The sequence below is a fragment of the Physeter macrocephalus genome, chromosome 4 (genome assembly GCF_002837175.3).
Source record: "Physeter macrocephalus isolate SW-GA chromosome 4, ASM283717v5, whole genome shotgun sequence".
Lineage (NCBI taxonomy): Eukaryota > Metazoa > Chordata > Mammalia > Artiodactyla > Physeteridae > Physeter > Physeter macrocephalus.
Window position 1 is genome coordinate 118,925,786 of NC_041217.1, and position 25,987 is coordinate 118,951,772.

Consider the following 25,987-nt stretch of genomic DNA (forward strand, 5'->3'; position numbering starts at 1 on the left):
TTTTGGTGTCTGCCCCCAGTGGGTAAGGTTGGTTCAGTGGGTTGTGTAGGCTTCCTGGTGGAGGGGACTGGTGCCTGTGTTCTGGTGGATGAGGCTGGATCTTGTCTTTCTGGTGGGCAGGACTGTGTCCAGTGGTGTGTTTTGGAGTGTCTGTGAACTTAGTATGATTTTAGGCAGCCTCTTTTCTAATGGGTGGGGTTGTGTTCCTGTCTTGCTAGTTGTTTGGCATGGGGTATCCAGCACTGGAGCTTGCTGGTCGTTGAGTGGAGCTGGGTCTTAGCATTGAGACAGAGATCTCTGAGGGAGGTCACACTGATTGATATTATGTGGGACCAGGAGGTCTGGTGGTCCAGTGTCCTGAACTCGGCTCTCCCACCTCAGAGGCTCAGGCCTAACATGAAGCCAGAGCACCAAGACCCTGTCAGCCACACAGCCATGTATGTGGGTAGTTTCTTTCCTTTTGGGAAGTCTGAGGTCTTCTGCCAGTGTTCAGCAGGTGTTCTGTAGGAGTTATTCCACATGTAGATTTATTTTTGATGTGTTTGTGGGGAGGAAGATGATCTCCACATCTTACTCCTCCACCATCTTGCAGATCCCCCCTTGAATTTTTTTAAGTTAAAAAAAATTTACGTTTGCAATCACGTATTTAATACCTATATTACACTTATAGAAAAATTTTAAATGCAAATAACTTATGAACTTGAACAAGTATATTCCTGTATATTGCAGCCTTGCAGTGGTTATCATGTCTTCCATGCTATGTGTTTTTTTTTAATTGTGGTAAGAACACTTAATGTGAGATCTCCCCTCTTAACAAATTTTTAAGTGCCCAGTACAGTAGTGTTAACCATATAGGCACAATGATGTACCACAGATCTCTGGATCTTATTCATCTTGCATACTTGGAACTTATTGCCGTTGAATAAGTAACTCCCCATTTGCCCCTCTCTCCTGCCCCTGGCAACCACCATTCTACTTTCTGTTTCTATGAGTTTGACTATTTTAGATATCTCAAATTAGTGGAATCCTGCAGTTATTTGTCTTTCTGTGATTGGCTTACTTCACTTAGCATAAGTTCCTCTAGGTTTATCCACGTTGTCCAAAAGAATTGAAATCAGGATCTCAAAGACATATCTGCACTCCCATGTTCACTGCAGCACTATTCACAATAGCTAAGATGTGGAAACAACCTAAATGTTCATTGACAAATGAATAGGTTAAAAAATATGTCATATACATACAATGGAATGTTATTCAGCCCTAAAAGAGGAAGGGAATCCGACCATATGAAGAATGGGGTTTTAGTAGATGGGGTTGAGATCCACACTGCGGCACTTTTCGTGGTAAAAGGGAACATTGCTAATTGTTACTCCAGGATAATAGGTGTAAACCCTGGCTGTTTCATACAAATTGGGACATATGATATCCCAGGAGGATGAGTCTAAAAGGACCATGAGCAGAGAGCCCTGAGTGTGGTCAAGGGAGATTTCATGGTATATTCAATAAGTGAAAAAGTCCAAGTTGGTTGAAGCACATTGAGATGAATAGAGGGAGAAAAGCTAGAAAGGTAGTCTGGGGCTTGAACTAGGATTAAATCAGTAGGTTCTTAAACATAAAGCTACGACATTTGGCAATTATTGAACAGGTGGTGGAGAAGCACTGCAATTTTTAAAATAATAAAGTGACATTGTCCCCTATCAGTGATATCAGTGATGTGCAGAATGATTTGGATCAGGCAGAGACTACATGCAGGAGCCCAATTAAGGGACCACAGTAATAGTTTGAAGAGAGGTTAAGAGAATGTGGACAAAGTCCAGGCAGCAGGAGTAGAAAGGAAGGGGTGGATGAAAGACACATCAGAGAGAAGGAATCAAGAGAACTTATCAACTGAATATGAAAGATAAGCAACAAAAAAGGGAAAGTCAAAGGAAACTCCCAAGACTTCAAGTTGAGGTGACTGTAGGCATTCTGTACTTGTGGGTTAGAGACAGGAAGGAAAGGGAAATCTGCAAATGATTATATAATTGGGATCCTATTCTTATTGCAATTTGGAAAAATAGATATAAGATAGCAATGGTACTTCTAGTTTAACTTTTGAAAATACTTTTACGCCAGGACAGCTTAATCTGAATAAAAATTTGAATAACTTTCTTATAACGTGAGTGTAAGCAGCTTGTTTTGAAAAAATTGGACTTTGATTTGGAGGGAGGGTAGGGGAGAGGGTTCAGATATATTTAATCTTCTTTCCAGAACTCAGTGGCATGCAACCCATTTTTAAGTTAGTACAGTGGCTCTTATAGTGGTTCTTACTATAAAAGTAAAAATGGACCCAACTGAGGAAAATGTACAGCTATGACAGGCCTCTAGCTAGAACATGGTTCAGAATGATTTTAAACCATGAGCTTGTATCACCCAATTACCTCAATAGCTATCTTAAGAGTATTCAAAATTATCCAAATTAAGTACTTGGTTTTTAAAAAATAACTCATTTTCTACAGAATACTTGGGATTGTAAAGATACCTGAAATCAAAGAAAGAAACAATGTTGATGTGCTATAACTTCTAAAATTTGAATTAACCTTCTGCTATGTTCCTGACTCCCAAAATGGTGCCCAAGCTATATTTTATATTTTCTTCATATTCAATTTCCCAATAATTTTCTAAGCAGTGATTTTTTTTCCAGTAGGGAATATATCTGAGGAAGTGGAGAGAAATAGATGAGTTACTGGGGAAAAAAATGACAGATGATTGTAATTATCTGAAAGCACACACACACACACACACACACACACTCACACACACACCTATTTTTAAAAGAAAAATTTTTAAACAGCAAAGGGAATCAAATCACTATAGGAAAAATTTCAGAAATAAGAATGTTTCATCTAGAAAAACTTTCCTACTTTTTGAAACTCTTGAATTCTCCATAATTTTCACTTTTTTCAACGTTTTTCCATGCTTAAATAAAATGAAATTAACCAGTCTGGCCATGGGGTATTGGCTGCTATTTCTCTTAAGCAGAGTTCCAGAAAAGCAAAGCGGACTTGAATTCATTATCCTGCCTAGTCCCAGAATAGAATCCCCAAACATCTCAAGGTGTGAATTACTGAGAAATGCTGTCCCACTGTGGTGAGAGACTGCTGGGGGAAGGGGTAGAGAGAGGTTGTGTGGGTACACAGTAGTCCCTGGGGCTGTAGTGTGTCCTTGGCACCAAAAAGAAAGAGAAATCATAATGTAAAACCCCACATGGAACCAAACCCTGACTGATGCCATTCATTAGGGCCAGTAGCCGAGGAGTGTGGGTTTTACTTTTGAGAAATTTGGGGGGGGGGTGTTTCTGCTTCTTTCCTTGTGCTCTGTTTTTAAGTTTCTTTTATTCATCTTTCTAGTATGTTTACTTCTCTCTGTGCTTACTACATAGTATGAAGAGAAAACATTATAATACTATTTGATATTGTCATTATAAACATGCATTATAGTATGAATTATATACAATGTAACTATGTAGATATAAACATATTATAGATATAATATTACAGGTTGCTGGCCAGCCTAGCTGGGGCTTCTGGTTACATCCCTGTCTCCTTGGTAGTTACCATTACACACAGGGCTTTGACAGCTTCAAGATTTCTAGTAAAAACATACCACTGTTCTAGTTTTCTCTCCTTTAGTTCCTCACCTGCAGGCATTCGTTATTAGGTGTCAGGCTATTTAGCAACTGCCCTGATAGGATGAGAACCTGATCTTGAGTAGGATTTGTCAAAATGCACACAAGGCAGATCCTCTCCTCACTCCCATCAGGTTTTGCCTTCAGTGGTTGTTAACCAAAGAAAACTAGAGTGCCTGTTTTCTTCTCTTTGTATTATTCTCATAATTCTTCAGTCCCAGTGAAATTTAAAATTCCTGGGTTAAAATTAGACTTAAACAACTGATAGTTTGTTTCTGAATTGACTGTGATTAGCTTTCCCTATGATGGATCCATTTCCTATTCTGAGGTAGAGTAATAAGGATGTGTGTGGAATTTTAGATACAGCTAATTGGAGTCTTTCTAGAAAGTTGTAATCATATTAGAATAACCACTAAATGAAAAAGGTTAGGCAGTGGAGACGTAGATATTTGTCTGCCTCTGTAACTACCTCTCTCTCATGGACCTTACATAAGTCAGCTTACCTCACTACCCCTAAAAACCAAAGTTATGTATGTGAGAGCAGTAAAGGTGTAACAGGGATTTATCAATGTGTAAGGTATTACTGTGTCTGTTACTGTACAATTATCATTCGTTATTATTATTACTACCACCACTAAAAATAGAATGTAACTTCTGCCTGCCTGTGCTAAAAGACTGGAACATATCCATATGCCCTCTAGAACAAGAAGTTTTTGCTATGAAAATTCTCATGTGCATCTTTTAATCCTGTCAAATAGGTCCATCTTTTTCTTTACTAATAGATTCTTCATTAAGTTTCAAGTAAAGAATGATTGTATTGTTTCATACTTTCAAGACATAGTTTTGACCTTGTAGACCACTTACAAGCTGAACAAAATTTAATATTAGAAATAGGAAATACTTTAGTTGAAAACCAGAGTATCCCTACTGGATACTGGTTTGACTTGTGATCCCTTAGAAAATAACCTAGTCTCTATGAGCTAAATTTTCTCTAAACCTCATTTCACAATATCCAGCTTTCAGAATAGCTGGAAAATTACCATGTAGACGCATTTCATTTGTTAATGCATTATAGACATTGTTGTTCAATAGTTGCAACTCTGTTCCTCATAGAAAGCTTATGCAGTCAATCCTTTATTTAATAATAGTACCCTTTAAATGTGCATGTAGAAAGATAATGGAGAGAAAGAGGAATGGAAGTGGCTAATTTTTTTTATTATACCATGTTTTGGGAAGCATGAAGAAAATCAAATAGCTTAAATTACAATTTCATATAAAAAATAGTTTCTTGATGTTGGTGTACTCTAACCTCTAAAAACATTTTACAAATAAAGAATCAAGAAAATAAATACTAACAGCTCTGGGGAAATTTCTTTAATCATGGAACTATAACCACTCCCTGCTGCTAAAGTCTTTGATTGCAGAAATGCATCCGATTTACCTTTCAGAATTATTAGGTATAAAATAGCATATCACTGTTGTTATTGTCTTTTTCTCCCTTCTTATATTTTTTTGCAGTGAACAATAAGTTATTTTGTACCCCTTTTAATTCCCCCCCCACCTTCTAATACCATCACCTTGGGGGTTAGGTTTCAACATAGGGAATTGGGGGAGACACATTAAGTCCATAAGAGGGAGGAAAACGGATGCTATGTGAATCTTCTCAGGACGCTTTTAATTCTTTATTCCTTTTTGTCTTTAGGAGTTGTACAGATGTGCTGTGCTGCATGATCTTCATACTGTTCATTATTGCCTACATTCTTTTAGGACTTGTGGGTGAGTAAATATAGGTATAGAAGATATTTAACATTTGCTAATTAAATAACTAAGTCAATGGCAATTTTTTTTTTTTTTTTTTTTTTGCGGTACGCGGGCCTCTCACTGTTGTGGCCTCTCCTGTTGCGGGGCACAGGCTCCAGACGCGCAGGCTCAGCGGCCATGGCTCACGGGCCTAGCCGCTCCACGGCATGTGGGACCCTCCCGGACCGGGGCACAAACGCGTGTCCCCTGCATTGGCAGGTAGACTCAACCACTGCGCCACCAGGGAAGCCCTATGTCACATTTTTAACATTAATCATTTTCTTCCCAAATCCTTCTTATTATTGATTATTATATTTTCTGGAGGAAATGTATCTCACCAGGACTCATTGGGTAGCAGATGCAATGAAAAATAAACTCAAAGCAGTTTATCCAAAGGCAAGCCTAAATTACTTAGGTAAATACAATTATACAGAAGAATGAAAAAACCTTACGGTTGCTTTTTTTTTTTTTTTTTTTTTGTGGTATGCGGGCCTCCCTCTGTTGTGGCCTCTCCCGTTGCAGAGCACAGGCTCCGGACGCGCAGGCCCAGCGGCCATGGCTCACGGGCCCAGCCGCTCCGCGGCATGTGGGATCCTCCCAGACCGGGGCGCGAACCCGGTTCCCCTGCATTGGCAGGCGGACGCGCAACCACTGCGCCACCAGGGAAGCCCAACGGTTGCTTTTTAATCATTTTTACGTTTGAAATTTTACTAAGCAGCTAATAAAGTTTATGTTGCTATTTATTAATAAGAACTAGGGCCTAGATAAGTTTAAGTAATACATAACCTTTTCTTTTTAGAAGTAAATTAAAAAGAAGGAACAATTATTAATAATTTCACCAAATAGTTCATTGACATATAGGCAATCCTATTGTCTTTGCCTACCAGAAAGAGATATCCTGTTGTTCATTGTTAGATTAAAGATTTTTCTATGGAAGTGAAAATAAAGAGGGCAAATATAGATGGTCTTTATTTGGGTTGTTTTAAAAACTACCAAAGGGGATCAGTCAAGATGGCAGAGTAAGAGGACATGGAGCTCACCTCCCTCCACAAACACATCAAAAAAAAAAAAATACATCTACATGTGGAACAAGTCTCACTGAAAACTAACTGGAAACTGGCAGAAAGACTCCAAGGCTGTAAGAATGATACACACATAATTGGGTAGGAAGGAAAATAAAAAAGCAATCAGATCAGGACCTGTGCTCCTGGGAGGGGACTTCAGAGGGCAAGAAAGATCACACAGTTGGACACTGTGTGTCCAACTTACTCACCCTGGGGAGTGAGCAGTGAGAGCCACAGATTGGGTGCCCCAGTCCTGGGGTCCTATACAGAGGAGACGAGCCCCCTTAGCTGGTTGGAGGACTGCTGGGCCTAACAGGAGGGCTGTGGGAAGCCTGGACTCCGATTGTGAGGAACACTCATGTGCTGTCTTGCCCTGAGGCAGGGTGGGGAGTGGTCTGCTCTAGTGGCTGCTGGGTTTCCCATAAGTGCCTTGGCTTGCACCCAAGCCAAGCAAAGGCTCTGATCCTGCTCATTCCATGTCACAGAGCAGCAGTGGATCTGGGGCAGCCATGAATGGGGAGAAGACTCGACTGTGGGATGCAGAGATGAGCTAGTCCCTGGGCATGGCCTGGGTGGGATGGTGGCAGCCATTACTGAGCTTACTCAAGCAGTGCATCTGAAGTAGCCCCGACCTCTGACAGCAGCTGCTCCACCACAGCTCACCCCCTGATCACGTGCCAAGTGTCTACATAGGCCTCACCTGCCCAGTGATATGGCTCAACAACAGGGCGGGGGTGGTGGAGGCTGAGGACATTAATCCGCTGTGAGGAACAAAGGGGACTTGCACCTGAGTCTGTGTCTGAGCAGAACCAGGAAAACGGTTGTGCGTGCCTGCACAGGCGGTGCATCAGAGATAGCTTGGACCTCTGTCTGCAGACAACATGAGCAGAGAGCCCTCACAAGCCCCACTTGCTTCAGCACTCCCCCACTCTGGGGCAAAGGTGCCAGTTCAGAGAGAGGGGAAAACACACACTTAAGGGGAACAGAGCCAGCTTGAGCCCGACCCTCAGGGATTCTGCTCCAGCAACTTGGGCTCAGACCCCACCCCTGATAGGGCAGTGACAGCCACTGAGCAGAAAGGAAGCCCTGCCTCACACTGGGCTCCAGCTCTAGCCTCTCCATCTCTAGCCCCACCCACTACCAAGGTGATAGCTGCCAGCACACCCCGAGGAAAGTTGTGACTTGGATCCATATCAAATCCAGCTCTCCCACCAAAGGCAGTGGACACACTGCACCTGTAAGGAATGGCCCCTCATAAGAACAACCCTTCAAGCAACAATAGGTCACTGTTTCACCTAAATTCATAGAGGCAGAGAAAGTTAAGCAAAATGAAAAAGCAGAGGAACTGCTGTCAATTAAAAGAGCAAAAGAAACACTCTGAAAAAAATAATGAAGTAGAGATAAACAATTTATCAGATAAAGAATTCAAAGCATTAGTAATTAAAATGTTTACTGAATTAGGAAAAATAATAGATGTACGCAGTAAAAATTTTAACAAGGAACTATAAAATATAAAAAAGACCCAGTCAGAAATAAAGAATTCAATAGCTGAAATAAACACACTAGAAGGAATGAATAGCAGGCTGAGTGATCCAGAAGAATGTATATGTGATCTGAAAGATAGAAGAATGGGAATCACTGAATCAGAACAGCAAAATAAATAAATAAATAAAAACTTGAAACAGTTTAAGAGATCTCTGAGATAGCATTAAGCATATGAACCTTCACATTATAGGAGTCCCAGAAGGAGAAGAGAGAGAGAAGGGGATTGAAAATGTATTTGATGAAATTATGCTTGAAAACTTCCCAAACCTGAAGAAGGAAATAGACATCCAGGTACAGGAAGCACAGAGAGTCCCAAACATGATGAACCCAAAAAATTACCCACAACAAAACATACATAATTAAAATGGCAAAAGTCAAAGCTAAAGAGAATTCTAAAGGCAGCAAGAGAAAACAAGGAGTCATATACAAGGGAATCCCTGTAAGGCTATCAGCTGATTTCTCTGCAGAAAGTTTTCAGGCCAGAAGAGAGTGGCATGATACATTCAAAGTGCTGAAGGGAAAACCCTGCAACCTACAGTACTCTACCCAGCAAGATTATCATTTTGAATAGAGGAAATGTTAAAGGGTCTTATCTAAGTGGAAAAGAAGTAAGAATCTAAAAGGGAAAATCTCACTAGGAAATGCAAATATATAATAAGGACTGATGATCAACCACTTAAAGACTAAAAGACAGAAAATTCTAAAGCAACTATAACTGTAATAAACAGTTACAGGTGTTCCTTAAGAAATAAGAAAAATCTCAAATAAACAGCCTAAACTGCCATCTAAAGGAATTAGAAAAAGAAGAACAAACAAAACCCAAAGTCAGCAGAAGGAAGGAAATATTAAAGAACAGAGTGGAAATAAATAAAATAGAGATTTGTAAATCAGCTATACTTCAATTTAAGAAAAAAACTACCAAAGGAACTGGTGTGAATATTTTCTGTAAAAAGATTTCACCATTGCATATGAATGTATCACATTATCCCCAGAGACTTAAGTTGTATCCCTTAGATGCTGACTTAGGAAACTTTATTATTATGGTGGTGGGGGCTGTAAAAGTCAGATAATAGCTTCTAGTAACAATAATTAATGCCTAGAGTTAATGTGGATAGATTGTATCAGCAGAAAGAAGGCAGTGCCTACCTAGAGAACAATGGAAAATACTTTTCTCTGGTCTTCAGTTTTATCTTCCAGTAAAGAGAAATACTTTGAGAACAGCAATTGAAAGTAATTTCCAAAAGATCATCTGAGTAATACCAGGTGAAAACTACACATAAATGGAGAATTCAAAAAAGTAAGGCAGGAAGATAGGGAAGGAGAGAAGAATAAAGGAGTATAAACCACAAAACCAAATAATGTGCTCTTAGGTCTTCAGAAGATTCCTTTGTAATTTCTTCAGTGTATTTGAACTTCTAAACATTAATGCATTAGTAGCACAAACATAAATATATAAATTGAATATTATAATACAGTGAATTTTCTTATTATACAACTAATAGAATTTTCGCTTCTCCAACTTTGGGACACGTCTGTCTCTGTAATTGTTTTGTTATTACTTTTTGTCATCGAGTTGAAATATGTTGCATGAGAGAAAAAAAAATTTGGAGTCAAGCAGATCTAGGGTTTCCCCATATTATTTGGTGGACTTGAGCTACTTTCTAAATCTCAGTAGTTTTCGCACCTGTAAAAATATGGAAACACTACCTACTTTGCAGGGCTGTTATGAGGAGTAAATGAAATAATATCCAGCTATGCCAATAATGCTACATAACAGTAAGAGGCAGTACTTCATTTGCTACCATTGTATAATCTAGCTGTTCTGAATTTTAAGAAATTGCTTTTAAATGTAATTTACTATATTGTTTCTATAGCAACCCATAGTTTTGGTTATTAAAGTTTGAATGCACACAGGGACTTCATAAGGATCTCTTATTGTGCCCAAAATCTTTCCCTTAGGAGGTCTTATGGCATAATTGAGTAAGTCTCTCCTCTGTATCTCAGAGCCAGTCTCTTGTAATCCGTAGAGAAATGACTTCTGTCCTTATCTAGAGCTGGGAAAGCCACTGCCACTCTCTCCCTTGTCAGCACGGTAGAAGAAACGGGAGTGTGTACTGTCATTCCCGCTGGAGCAAGATGAGAAATTTGCCTCTTTGTTCAAGATCTCCAGATTCAGTTTGTAAATGCCTTAATTCACATAAGGAAATTGGAAGATAAAGATTCCTCAGTGAAAAACTGTGTGCAATATTGGATTAATTTAGTGTTTCCTCTAAATTAATCCTTATGCCACTGATTAAAATGAGCAACTCACAAAATTTAATATATGTATATTTCTCATCCCTGAACTACAAATAGCCGTACTTGCCTGTTTCTAAGATAAATTTAACTCTTACAATGCTGGACTAAAAGAAGAATGAAGGAAAACGCTTGGCAGAGGTTAGTAGGAGTGTTAAGAATTTTTTTTAACATGAAAGAATGTGTACCTTCACCTGAGGAAAGATGAAGCTAAGTCAGTTTTACTGATGTGTTGTAAGTAGTTTTGCATCTTTTGCCATTTTGTTAGATCAGTACCTTCTTAGGCTTACTTTCATCCATGTTCTTTTCATAAGAAGTGCTCCCATGAAAGAGCCATGTTTCTTACAAATTCTTCCAAGAAAAAAACTGTTCTTTGCCCTTAATGTAGAATATGGCCAGCTAGGGTAACACTCGGATGCAACAAAGGCACTTGACATTCGACTGATGAAAGGCAGAACCTCCGTTCAAGTGGGTGAAGTGGAGTCTGGGTAGAAGGTATCAAATCTCCTTGAAAGATCAAACATTTATGGTAATAGCCCTCTTTTGTCCTGCTTCACTGATGGGTGCTATTCAATTGTGCTAACTAGAAAAAAAGAATAGGAATATTTATTATGCAAATTGTTCTTGCTGTCCTTGTGCTAACATTATGTATACAATAGCGCAATTTTAACATTCAACAATTTTTTCTTTCTTTTTTTTTCAAATGGATTTCCAGTTGAGAGAGTTAGTTATTTCATTGTTGTATTTACACAGGAAGCACTTATAGTTAGGGTCTAAAGTTTGTTTTTGGTTTTGTTTTTTAATCTTCCTCCGGAATAATTATTCCTGTTAGTTGAGAAGATAGGAAGTTAACAAGAAAGTAAATTTATGCAAACAAGCCTAGAACGCTGTCACTATCCTGTGAGAAACCCAAGCAACATGGAGAAGCCCTGTATAGGGGTTCTAGTCAATAGGCTGGGCTGAGCTCCCAGGGATAGGTAGTGTTTGCTGTCAGCCCTGAGGGTTTTCAGATGATTGAAGCCCCAGTCAACATCTGGCTGTGTGAGAGAGCCCCAAGGGGCTCAGCTAAGCCTTCCCCAAATTCCTAACTCCCAAAGTCATGAGCAAAATAAAATGGTTGTATTAAGCCAGTGGGTTTGGGGGTGCAATAATAGATAAGCAGGACAAAACTTGATATCCAGAAGTGGGATGCTGGCTTAACAAAACCTAAAATATGGGCATTGGTTTTGGAGACCAGGTGGTGTTCAGAAGCCAGGTGGATTTTGAAGGAGTTTTTGGCTAGAGTTTGAAGGAAAGGGAGGAAATATAATTGGAAGCAGGAGGGAAGGGCACTTTGTTATGCGGTGGTGAAGGTTTGGCAACACTGTTGCTAATGGTAATTAGGAAATATACATAATGAATTCAATGATCTAGCTAAAGACACCGTCCTTACAAGAGGAACCAGCCCTGAAGAGCTTCATCAACCCCTGGACCCGACTTAGGTGATGAGATTCAGACCTTTAGCTTGAGCCTGATGCCTTAATTGGATGAGGCTTTGGGGATCCTGGGAGAGTAAAAGCATATTTGATTGTGGAGGGAATGTAAAAAGTTTGCAGCCACAGGCTGAACTATAGTAGTTTTAACACATGGCTGCAAACTCTTTGCCATTCCTTTCATCAAGAGGTGGGGTCTGCATCCCTGTTTCTTGAATTTAGTGAGGTTAGGGATTGCTTCTCTAATAGAGAATGAATCAAGGCAAAACATACCAGTAAAGGGCCTTGATGTGCAAGTAATTTATAGATCAGTGCAAAGGATTGAAGGAGGGCCATCATGGGTCAACTGGAAACAGCGGGACTGAAAGTACCAAGTCAAGTACAGAAAGGAGGAGGTTTACATAATTCAGTCTTAAATCCTTCATGGAGTGAGGCGGAGAATAAACAAAATAGCTGAATTAATAATCAAATGTAGTCCAGCTTGACCACATCATTTCTGGTATTAAAGCACATGTTCATTGTCTGGGGGTAGCAATACAGTCACACATCTACTTTTCCATTCATTGCGTTCATAGCAAGAATGATATGCATCCAGCATATCATTCTTTACCTTGACCTGGACTGCCCCGAAATGTCAAGGAGGGGGCAGTCTTATTTCCAGTTTCTCACTGGAGAGCAAGACCTTGTAGTTACTGGAGCTCTGATGTTTTGGTTGGTGCCATTTGGTATCATTTCTTAGTGAATTGCTCGTCTGGATCCTTCCACTCTTGTAGTGGTTTCCTACACTAGGATCCAAGACTATAGCTTTTTAAGTCTTTATACCATGCTCAGCCATTTCTCCTCAAAGCATGGCTAGTACCAGAATGCAGCCCCTACTCTTAGACCCTTCTATTAAGCCTAGGACGACAGTCCAGTCTCTGCCTTCAAGGTATTTGTATTCCTTTTGGCCTATAGACCTAGTTCAGGGTCAATCTGTTCTGTCCTAAATTAAAATCTCAAGGAGAAAAATTTAGTTCTTGTCCCTTCCTTCTATAAAGCTAATTAGTCTTCCCATCCCAAGGGATATGAGGAAGGGAGAGAACCATATTTTCATAACTGAGAGGTCCCTCAAGTGACTTTTTGAAGAACAAAGATAATTCCAAGATGACTTTTTGATACTGTCTATACAGAGAAGCAGTGGACAGTCTCTCTTACTAATAAATAAATATAATTTAAAAAGTTATGTTATGCCTCACCAGGCATCCCTTTGTATTGAGCTTAAAGGTATGATCCTAATATTCATTGTAAGTGGACACTGGTGATGGAGAATGAATGTGACAGGAGGTCACACTGTGCCTTTAGTCTACTTCAGAAGTAAAATGAGCCTGCCTATCAGGCCACAGCTTGGAAACATTGTTTTAGCAAAAATTTTTTTTTTTTCAATAAAAAGGTAAGAAATTTAAACGACTCCAGTTCCATTTTTTAAAAAATTCTTCTCGTAAACTTTTCTTAATGAAGAATTTATTGTATTTATAAATAACCAGAACCAGTATTAAATGTCCTTTTGCATTCTTGACAAATATATAAATGTTTACAAATAAAACTACATACTTATACGTTACTATGGAAGCCTTCATTTTAAAAGGAAAACACTTAGTTTTGACTGTTACTGGAACAGATTTTTTTTTAATGCTGAGTGAGATTTTTACTGTTTGTTGTATTTTGCTGAATGCACGAATTCTAGAGGATTTCAAGTAGAATATTGTTAGCATGAGAGAGACTGATTTGTGCTCAAGGACACGACCCTAAACTCACCATTGGGTGGAAGAGGCCACCTGTGAAATGAGAAACAACGTTTTTCCTATCCAGGCAACCGGACACAGGGCTGCTTCCAAAAATGTTTCTACAGCAGCAGTGTCATCAACACAGATTTTCAGATTCAGTATCATGTGTCCTATTATCTGCTTCATTGCATTTGTAAATTGCTTGTGTTAAAAAGCCATAAGCACAATTTGGCAGGCCTGTTCCTCACGTATTAAAACAGTTAAAATGTATCTTTAAGGGAAACAAAATACTGATTTGAAAGCTGACATTCCCAACCAGCAAGTGTTTAGGGAATGCCTTAGCTGCCCCAAACAGATTTGCAGTTAATTTTTAAGTGTCAGTGCAAGCAGTTGGTCTAATCACATTTTCTCCTTGACAGAGGGCTTTGTAATGGCTGCAACTTCTGACTCAACCCTAGAGCACAACAGGAACATACTTTGCAAATGTTTGGAAATAAGAGATAATACTAGGTAATAATACTTGCTCCTGCTATTTCAGTAACAGGATATGAGTTCCTTGATATGAGTGAAAAGATGATTTGCCTGAATAAAGTTTTCACCCATCGTTTATCAATCTTTGCTAATCTTCTATGAATTACCCAAATAGGAGTGTTTCACAAATAATTTCTCTTCTTACCTTTCTCTTCTCCCTGTCTCTCTCTCTCTCTCTCTCTCTCTCTCTCTCTCTCTCTCTCACACACACACACACACACACACACACACACACACACACACACACACACCGGCATCAGCTACAATTAAAGTAGTCTTATAGTTATTTCTAAAATAGCGAGAAAGTTAAGGGAAAAAGATGATTGATCCTGATTTGTATTGATTGCTGTGTAACTTTGTCATTTGGTTTTATTCACCAGTATAATCCAGGCAGTTTTATTCTAGAGTCTCTGCTCTTAATCACCATGCCTTTTATTTAATAAAGAAGATGAATGAGGATTCTTTAAGTAATGAAGGATACTGAGAGAGGGGGCAGATCAGAACCCCATAATACTCTCCTAATGCTTTCTCTCCCTCCTTTCCCTCCATCGTCTAATTCCACGTAGAGTTGGACTTAAAACAGAGAGAACGGCACCAGAGGAGTGAGTGAAAAGCACATATTGTTTTGCAAGCAAAAATCATGAATAATTTGGTAGCTGCAGTCTTGCTCTGTGAGACTGAGTACATGTTCACTTTGCTGCAGTGTCATTGTTTACATTCAGTAACCGTTTGCAAAATTAGCCTCTGTTATGTACACACTAAAGAGAGGACCATATACTTTATGATAATCCACACCTATTAGTAGATTTGGTTTTTTCTTTCAGTTAATGCTTGTGCTATAGAGTAAATAAAATGATGTCAGACAGTATCTCATTCTTTGGGCTTTTTTGGCCAGGAAGACCTCAAAGGATTTCATAGATCTTTCTAAAAAGTATATTTAGTAGTAGATGTTAATAATGAAGATTACATGTAGCATTTTCAGATATAATAAATTGCATCAGGTTTTAGGAACAGTGAAAGCTCTTCCTTGACATAAAGCAATGGTTGCCAATTATAGAACCACAATTAAGCAAGTAAACACCAAGTTGAGTGATACTGAATGTGTGGTGACCTTGAGTTTTTCAAGGAAAATTTGATAGGAAGAGAAGGACCCACTTGAACAGGGCCTCTGCTATGGATTACACAACTGGCACTGACAATCTTGTTACGCTAAAACAATCTCCCTGTATCTCATTGTATAAAATAACCTAAGATACTGCTTCTCCATCCAGATCTGGCACCATGCTCCAGCCCACGTGTGCACCACACTGGCCTCCGGGTACCCGTCATGCCCCTCCCCCTCATGGGGCCTTGTCCAGGTGTCCGTCGGCTGGAAGCCTCTTTGTGTTCTCTTCATTTTTCAGATCTCAGCTCCTGCATACCTCTCAGGGACATCATCCCTGGCTTTCCTCTGATCATCTGCCTCTATGAATCCCTCTCTCTGTACCACATATTCCTTCTTTGTAGTGCTTGTCAGAATTGAAATTTCACATCTGTGCAATTAATTCATTAAGATCTATTTCCCCCAGTAGACTGTAGGCTCTAGGAGAGTAAGGACCTTTATATACCCAGAGTTTAGCATGGTGCTGACACATAGCAGGCACTCAAAAAACATCTGGAGAGTGAACGAAGGAAAGAATAAATAAATTTTTGTCTATATTATTTCCAGCTACTTCAATGTGAATCAAAACCTTGAACAGGTTGTAAATAGTAGTAGACTAACATCTATTTAGATTAACTAGAAAAAGAAGCATATTAATGTAGCAAGCATAAAGTCAGACCTGCTAATACAGAAAAAAAAACAAAGGTGTTGTGAAAAGCCTAATTTGATTTCTTAGTTATTGGGTGGTTTTTCCATTTTCTTTCAATTCTATGTATTATTTACAAATATGCCTTAAACATATGCTTTGTCCCATCTTTTACTTCCTATTCTCACCCCTTGCATTTTACAGACTCTGAAATTTAGAATGTGTGTCATTTTGCTCTTTTCTTTTGTTGTCCTATGTGGCAGTAAATTCTGACAAAAGAGTCTGAAAATATTGTACCTCTGGTAGTTTTTGTTTGTCTTTAATGAAGTCCTGAATGTCTTGCTGAATATATCTAGTTTCCCCTGTGAGTAGGCTAGTCACTTGTTCAGAACATGGGCTGGGTATTTTTCTTTCTTTTTTTTTTTTTTAAAGATTTTTTTGACATGGACCATTTTAAAAAAATCTTTATTGAATTTGTTACCATATTGCTTCTGCTTTATGTTTTGGGTTTTTTTGGCCGTGAGGCATGTGGGATCTTAGCTCCCTGACCAGGGATCGAACCCACACCCCCTGCATTGCAAGGCGAAGTCTGAACCACTGGACCACCAGGGAAGTCCCTGAGCTAGGTATTATTCATTTAACCCCTTGGATCTCTTCTCTACCCCACTCTTCACCCTGCTCTGTCCCTCGAGAAGTTGGCTTTTATGATGACATCCATAGGCTCTCTTGTCCCCTGGCTTCCAATTTGGTCTGTGGGAGGTATCAACAGTAGATTGGAGTGTAAGAGAATGGTTTTATGGAGTTTATTCCTCTGATTCTCTTGCTGGTAGGTCACCGCAGGTTAGCTGCACCTCTCTACCTAAGGCCCCAAGTCCAGTCAGTCAACTCTTTCCATTTGGCTTCTCTCTCTGGATTTAGGGAACTCCTTCCTCCTTTGCCCTTTCAGGCCTAGAGGTAAAAATGACTCTCTGTTGTAGCTAGCCTCTGGGTTCTGAACCAACTATTCTTTTCCTTAACTCTGCCCATACTTTTGTAAATATTTCTTTATTAAACTCTCTGCAATTATCTTGTGTGACTATAACATCTATTTCCTGCTAGGATCTTGCTGTATTCTAGAAAACAGCAACCCAACCTTGAAAGGCTTGCTTGCTAGGTGGTGCTTTAACTGGATCTTGCATAGGGTATTTTGTTCCATAAGGCTGGCTATTCTGGGTGATTGAGTTCAGTGTTGGTTATCCACTGCTGACAGATTTGTCACATAAGCATTGCTGGGATCCAGGTCAGCCTTTGTGAATAAAAGTCCATGTTATCCAAAACCCACGCATAATTTTCATCTCTATTGTCATGATTACTTTTTCACAAAATCATTGAACAATTACTTTTCCATCTGGTTATTGAAAGCTGTCTCTACAGAGGGGTCTTTACTAAGCAGCCACATGAGACATAAATATTTTCATATTCTGGGTCCATTTGGAGGTCAGTACTTCTAATATTTCTTAAACTTCCTTGGCATTGGTTGTCTAATATTTTTTCTTTTCCAGTTTGTGATAACATGGCCAAATCATTGGCCTCTGTCTATGAATAGATAAACGTTTCAGATTCAGTTCATCTCTTCTTTCAGTCAAAGTAGATAACCAGAAGAATGCCTCCTGATCCGTGCCAACAGATCCTCCACACCCACCTGTAAATCTGATTTGATGTTTTTGCTTCCTAGTCAAATAATCACAGGAACATTTCCATAAGCCATAGGTATGTGTTAAAGCCGCACCTCAGGAGTCAACACCCTATTATTGTGAGCAATCTTCTTATGTAACTTTCTTGTGCCTTCATGACCTTCTCAAGCATTGTATGAATACACCACTTCTACTCAATAAGGGAGTGGTATCGGGCACAGCCAACTTTAGGCTTGATGGATCAGATAACATTCAGTTCACTGATGGGCTTCTCATGTCTTTAGGTGATCATTCAACGTTCAGGAGCTACTTCTCAAAAGAAGAACATTTATTTGCTGAAAGGATATGGATTTTCTCCAAAGCCATAAGAACCTCTAATAGGCATTTGCCATATAGAGCTAGTGGCAGACCTGCTAGTACAGTAACCTGGATTATCTGAAAAGCACTTTATTTCTTGGGGCAGCCATTAAGTGCCGTGCCTCTTTTTTAATAACAGACAATGCAAGGTACGGCAACTTACCTTTTACTTTGGAGGAGATATCACTACCAGACCCTCAGATCTTACTGGAAGACTCCTGTATTTTCATGAGGTTTACCTCCCATCCATTAGCACACGTATGTCTTTGTAAGACATCCAGGTTACATGCTATCCAATATTCTCCAGATCTTATCAGCATGATGCCATCAGTGTAAGGAATCTGTGTGGTATCCTGTGAAGTAAGATATTATATTAAAACCTTGCAGACTGAATTGTGACAAAGAGCTAGGAGGTCATGTAACTTCAAGGGGAGATGGTGAGGATGCAGCCCTATCCCTGCCAGGTGAAAGCAAATGCTCCTGGTGTTTTATACTTACTGGGAAAGGGGAAAGCTTTTGTTAGATCAGTTGCTGCATGCAAGCTGGCAGAGGCTGATTTGATTTGTTCCAGTAGAGAGACTACAACTTGAACAGCAGCTAAAATTAAGGCTGTGACTTGGTTAAGCTTAAGAGAATCCATTATCATTCTTCAGAAACCATCTTCCCTCTGCACTGCCCAGTAGTAAGGCCCAATGAATGAATGAATGATTTAACTTAATAAGAATATGATGACTGACAATTCAGTATGAATGATTGAATGGGAGTTTGACTATATTCTAGACCCACACTTTAAGATAAAGATTTCGTATTAACTTTTTATTAAAGAAGTAAGGTAAATAGGTATCAGATAACGTGTAATTGGTTAGGTAGGCCCTAAGTCATATTTTAAATCAAGTTGCAGGCTCCACGTATTGAATCATAGTGAAGCAACAAAAAATACTTAAATCCTAGGAATTGTAGCTATGAGTTTAAAACATGACAAGAGAAAATAAAAATAGAAATAGAAATCAAATAGAAAATAAAATTTAAGTATTATGAATATTTAGGTTGAAGGAGAGAAAAATGATTTAACTGCTTCAGGTATATAAAAGATTTTTAAAAGCTAGATAGTAATTAGTTATCTATTGCTGCATAACAAATTACTCTCAAACTTGGCAATGTAAAGTAAGCAAACATTTCTTATCTCACAGTTTCTGTGGTCTGGAATTGCGAATAGCTTAGTTGTGGCTCTGGCTCTGAGTTCTTTATGAAGTAGCTGTCAAGATGTAAGCCAAGGCCACACTCAGCTGAAGCCTTGACTATGGTGAGGGATCAGCCTTCTAGATGGCTCCCTTGCACGGATGTCAGCACGAGGCTTCAGTTCTTGCTGACTGCTGACAATCGAGGGCTTTTTCTATAGGACTGTCTGAGTGTCCTCCCGACCTGTCAGATGGCTTCCCCTAGAGCTACTGATCTAAAATAGAGAGAGGGAGAGCAAAGAGGAAGCTGCACTGCCTTTTATGACCTATTCTTGGAAGTCACCAAATATTATTCTGTCACATTCTATTCATTAGAAGCAAGTCACTAAGTCTAGTCCACACTCAAAGGATAGGGAATTAAGCGCCACTATTTGAAAGAAAATTGTCAAATAATTTATGGATGTATTTGAAAGCCGCCAAACATGCTGATCAGCTGAATAAAAGTAAATGGCATTATTCAGGTCTTTTGTCCATTTTTTAATCAGGTCGTTTGGTTTTTTGAGGTTGAGCTGTATGAGCTGTTTATGTATTTTGGTTATTAACCCCTTATTGGTCATATCATTTGCAAATATTTTCTCCCATTTAGTTGGTTGTCTTTTTGTTTTGTTGATGGTTACCTTTGCTGTGCAAAAGCTTTTAAGCTGATTAGGTCCCATTTGTTTATTTTTGCTTTTATTTTCTTTTGCCTTAGGAGATGGATCTAAAATATATTACTACAATTTATGTCAAAGGCTGTTCAGCCTATGTTTTCTTCTAGGAGGTTTTTTTTTTTTGCGGTACGCGGGCCTCTCACTGTTGTGGCCTCTCCCTTTGCGGAGCACAGGCTCCAGACGCGCAGGCTCAGCGGCCATGGCCCACGGGCCTAGCCGCTCCGCGGCATGTGGGATCTTCCCGGACCAGGGCACGAACCCGTGTCCCCTGCATCGGCAGGCGGACTCTCAACCACTGCGCCACCAGGGAAGCCCCTTCTAGGAGTTTTATGGTTCCCAGTCTTATTGGGTTGGCCAAAAGGTGCCTTCAGTTTTTAAGTAAAAATAAAAGACACATTTTTCATTTTCACCAAGAACTTTATCGAACAACATGTTCACCCTTTTGTTTCACTACCTTCTGCCATTTTTCAGGCACCTTCATAATTCCATCTTCCAAAACTTTTTATCTTTTTGAGCAAAGAACTGTTCCAGGTGCCTTTTACAGTCTTCCAGGGAATTGAAATTTTGTCCATTAAGAGAATTTTGTAAAGACCAAAATAAATGGAAATCCGAAGGTGCAATATCTGATGAATACGGCACATGAATCAGAACTTCCCAGTCAAGCTGTACCAGTTTTTGCCTGGTCATCAAAGAAACATGCAGTCTTGCCTTATCCTGATGGAAGATTATGCGTTTTCTCTTGACTAATTCCAGATGCTTTTCATCGAGTGCCACTTTCAGTTGGTCTAATTGGGAGCAGTACTTGTTGGAATTAATCGTTTGGTTTTCCAGAAGGAGCTCATCATAGAGGACTCCCTTCCAATCCCACCATATACACAAGATCACCTTCTTCGGATGAAGACCAGCCTTTGGTGTGGTTGGTGGTTTATTTCGCTCGCCCCATGATCTCTTCCATTCCGCATTGTTATACAGTATCCACTCTTCATTGCCCATCACAAGTTGTTTTAAAAACAGAATGATTTCATTACGTTTCAATAGAGAATCTCATGCGGAAATACGGTCAACAAGATTTTTTTTCACTTAACTTATGTGTAACCCAAACATCAAAGCGATGAACATAACCAAGCTGGTGCAAATGATTTTCCACGCTTGATTTGGATGTTTTGAATCTGTCGGCTATCTCACGTATAACGTTGATTGTTCTCATTTAATGTCTCGATTTAATCGCTATCAACTTCAACTGGTCTACCCGACCATGGAGCATCGTCCAGCGAGAAATCTCCAGCATGAAACTTTGCAAAACACTTTCGACATGTTCCATCAGTCACAGCACCTTCTCCATACACAGGACAAATCTTTTTGTTTTGCATTTCGGTTGTGTTTCTACCTTTTTTGAAATAATGAAGCATAATATGCTGAAAATGTTGCTTTTTTCTTCTGTCTTCAATATTAAAATGGCTATACAAAAATTCACTAATTTTGATAAGTCTTTTTTTAAATGCATGCTGATATGACAGCTGTCACATGCAGTCTAACAAAATGGTTTCCAATGAAAGACAACTAAGTGCTACTAAAACCATCTTACAGAAAAAATGAACAAAACCTTTTGGCCAACCCAATACATTCAGGTCTTTAATTCATTTGATTTTATTTTTGTATATGGTATTAGAAAATGTTCAAATTTCATTCTTTTACATGTAGCTGTCCAGTCTTCCCAACATCACTTATTAAAGAGACTGTCTTTTCTCCATTGTATGTTCTTGCCTCCTTTGTTGTAAGTTGACCATAAGTTCATGGGCTTGTTTCTGGGGTCTCTATTCTGTTCCATTGATCTATAAGTCTGTTTTTGTGCCGATACCATATTGTCACTATAGCTTTGTAGTATAGTCTGAAGTCAGGAAGTGTGATTCTTTCTCAAGATTGTTTTGGCTATTTAGGGTATTTTGTGTTTCCATACAAATTTTAACATAGACATTTTTCCAAAGAATACAAATGACCAACGGACACGTGAAAAGATGCTCAACGTTGCTAATCATCAGAGAAATGCAAATTAAAACCACAACTAGATATCACCACATACCTGTAAGAATAACTGTCATCAAAAATAACACAAATCACAAATGTTGGCAAAGATGTGGAGCAAAGGGAACTCTTGTACACTGTTGGTAGGAATGTAAATTGGTGTAATCACTGTGGAATACAGTATGGAGATTTCTCAAAAAAAAAAAAAAGAAAAAGGGTGGTGCAGTGGATAAGACTTTGTGCTCCCAATGCAGGGGGCCCGGGTTTGATCTCTGGTCAGGGAACTAGATCCCACATGCATGCCACAACTAAGAGTTCGCATGCCACAGCTAAGGAGCCCACAGGCCACAACTAAGGAGTCCATTGCTGCAACTAAGGAGCTGATGAGCCACAACTAAGGATCCTTGGAGCCTCAACTAAGGAGCCTGACTGCTACACCTAAGACCTGGTGCAACCTAAATAAATAAATAAATATTAAAAAGAAAATGCAGTACTTAAAAAAAAAATAGAACTACCATATGACTCAGCATTTCCACTCTGGGGTATATAGCCAAAAGAAACAAAAACACTAATTCAAAAAGATACATACACTGCAATATTCATAGCAGCCTTATTTACAATTGCCAAGATATGGAAACAAATGTCCATCAACAGATGAATGGATAAAGAAAATGCAGTATATACATACAATGGAATACTACTCAGCCATAAAAAAGAATGAAATTTTGCCATTTGCAACAGCATGGATGTACTTGGAAGGCAGTATGCTTAGTGAAATAACTCAGACAGAGAAAAAGATAAATACTGTATGATATCACTTATATGTAGAGTCCAAAAAATAAAACTAGTGAATAAAAAAAGTATATGGGATTAAATTATAAGAAAGAACTCCATGATAGCATATCCCCCAAAAAATCAGGGAGGAAAAGACCATGTGAAATCTATATATTTTGGAAATTTTTAAGAGTGTGAATAAACATCTACATCAGTGGCTCTCAGCTGGAGCAGTACCACTGCATAGGGGGGTCTTCTGGAAAATTTGAGTTGACTTTTTGATTGTCACATGTTTTGGAGGTACTACTGTTTTTTAGTGAGAGGTGGGAGCCAGGGAAGATAGATGCCTGGCAATATCTGGGACAGTTCTGCAAAACCAAGAATTGCCCCACTTCTTGCCTAACTTTCCCATGTACCACTCATGTAGGTGACAATTTGCTTTTAAATATTAGAATCTAAAACTTCTGTTTTAAAATTACAAATTTTTATTTTTGCATGGTTTTAATAACTACCAAGAGAATTTGAGGAAAGATTGTACTTTTTTGGTTGGAATTTACTAAAATTTTTTCATTTAGGAAGATCATATCATTGCCAACATCACTTACAGTATTTGAGTCTCCTACACAATACATCTGAATCCTCCTGCAATTATAACTGTTACATTCAGTGATTTTATCTATAGGTGCAAGTACCTATTTTACTGTGTCTTCTAGCTTGGTCACATGTGAGCATTTGCAATATTGATATGCATACTGTTTAATTAGAACTTATTTTCTTCGTTCTCATTTACATTACAGCTATTGTGTTTTTTTTTTAAAGAAATTGTGTGTGGGGGTAGATAAGTTATGTATAAATAGTACTTCAAGATTTATATAAAAGCAGCATTGTCAAATATTCGTTATAAAAAGGATGTGTTGGGTATGATGGAGTTGAGGAGGACTGACATACAAACCCATGATGCTATAGCACAATTAATCACCTTATATGAGAAGCCCTGACATTTGTGGGGAAATATTCTAGAACAGATAGAGCCAGAAGAAATATAGTGAGTCAAATGTGTAATGTTAAATTTCCTAGTAGCTACATTTAAGAGAGTCAAAATAAACAGATGAAATTTACCATAACCAAATATTATCATTTCAAATATACTCAATATGAACAGTATTAATGAGATATTTACATTCTTTTGTTGTTGTTCATACTCTCTTTAAAACCTGATGTGTATTTTGCAGTTACAGTATGTCTCACTTCAGATAAGCCACATTTAAGTGCACAGTAGACATATGTGATTAGTGGCTACCATATTGGACAGCACAGTTCTAGAAGTTCCATGAATAGAGAAATTCCAAGAAAGGGAGTAAAATGTAAGAAGCCCCTTACTTTACTAATGGATAGAATGACTGCTACTGCATATTTCCTTTTCCTCCTCCTTCTTTCCCTGCCATATTCCTCCACTGGAGGTGTGGAGAGATGTGGACTTAATGGAGAAGATAAAGAAAACTAGATACCCTTGACTGAGGTGACTTGTTTGAACTGGCCCTTGAAGCTTTCAGCTCAGACTTGATGTTCCAGCTCAAACACAGAGCACACGCAGCAAAACTTCTGTGCCAGAGGATACGTGGAGAGGTGTAGCAGCACCTTAGTAAACAGCCACCTGCCATAATTCAAAACTACAAAATCAAGAAGGAGAACTCTACCCTTGACACTTCCACGTTCATCTTCCTCTCCTTTGTCTTGGGCATCAGATCCCTGTCAACCAGACTCTCTCCTTCTCCTGCCAAGTACAAAGCTCTTCTTTACAGGTGGCAGAGGCTCCAAAATTACCTGTGTTATCTCCTTTCCAACCATATGTGTCTAGTATACTGCTCATCCTCATTTAGTGATATCCTTGTTGTTTCCAGTGTTAACAAGCTCATTCCTAGTCTATCCTTTAGTAGGCAGCAGTATAGTGACTATAGTCTAATGTTTAAAGCATGAGCCCTAGAGAGCAACACTCCTAAGTTCAAACCCTGTTTAGGCCACTTAAAACCTGGGTGATCTTGAGAAGTAAATAAAACTCTGAGCTGCAAGTAATATCAGAGGTGAAAATATCTACTTTATAGGGTTATTGTGAGACTCAAAGGAGAAATGGTTATCATATATTTAGCATAGTACTTGATACATGTAAGCAATTAGTAAATTGAAGCTCTTATTATTATACTGTTTCCTCAATCTATCATTCTTTCCCTACTCCTTGTCACCTTCCAGATTCCTTCTCAAATCTTAGTCATTTTCTAGTCTTTTCCAGGTCCCACCTCTTCTCCAAGCCTTCTACAAACCTTGTTCTCTCCTTTTCATGTGTTTGTTGAGAACTCTGGCCTAAACTATACTGGTATTGACTTCTAGTACAGGACACAGAGCTATCATTTAGTAAGGTCTTTAACTGAATGACTGATGATGAAAAAAGAAAGAAAAACTACAGCAGGTGTTGCTGATGCCCCACCCCATATCCCCTCAGTCCTTCCAAGTTTGCTTGCAGCTATGGCAGATAGTTTTATCATGCCCACTGACATGGCGACATGGGCAGATGTTCTCCATGGTTCCTCAGAAGGTCCCCAGCAGCGTGGAGTCACCTCACCCATAACAGTATCCCACTCGTTAACATGCACTTTATTGGCTTTGCTCCCTTCCCTGTCTCACTCTCTTCGCCCCCACTTAATCACTTCCCAAATTAACTACGTGTATCAAAGTCCTTGTCTCGGTGTTTGGTGTCTGTGAAACCCAAATAAGACAGGAGCTATCATTACTGAGTCCATATCGCACGCCAAGCACCACATTAGGCATTCCACTTTCTTTATCTGCTTTCATATCCTCAACGTTCTTTGGCGCTGGGTATTATTATACCCATTTTTTTAGTAACGGATTGGAAAGCCAAGACTAAAGCATTTAAATGACTCGTTCAGGGTCATAAAAACATTAAATAGCAAACCTAGCAATCCAAATGTTTCTTCAGATGCCCATTTTGAATTAATAATTGTGTAGAAAAGGAATAAACCATTTTGGGATAAAGTTAAAAGAAACATATTACAGAGTGTAGAGTCAGGTATATATATCTTAGGTATCTGACAAACTAAGATATAAAAAAAGAATTTAATAAAATAGTGCCTGGAGACATTATACATTGAACACTTAGATGTCATTTAAATGCCTTATTTATAGTCCACTTTCTTTATCCTGGGAAATAAAGATGGGAGCATATGGCAGCAGAGAACTGTCCGAATGAGTCAGATTTTATAAGAAGGTATTAGAAGATGAAACTGTCAATGCCTCTATGACATTGGCGAAAGAATTAGACAAAGGAGACTTTTCT

The 25,987-nt window shown here is 38.9% G+C and overlaps 1 protein-coding gene across 1 annotated transcript in view; it reads left to right on the forward strand.

Moving 5' to 3' along the window:
* Nucleotides 1-25,987, forward strand: part of SLC44A5 (solute carrier family 44 member 5) — a 201,316-nt gene that overhangs the window by 101,010 nt on the left and 74,319 nt on the right. The window contains exon 2 of the mRNA XM_024119947.1: nt 5,370-5,443. Within this exon, the coding sequence (XP_023975715.1) occupies nt 5,370-5,443 (74 nt within the window). The remainder of the gene's footprint in view (nt 1-5,369; nt 5,444-25,987) is intronic.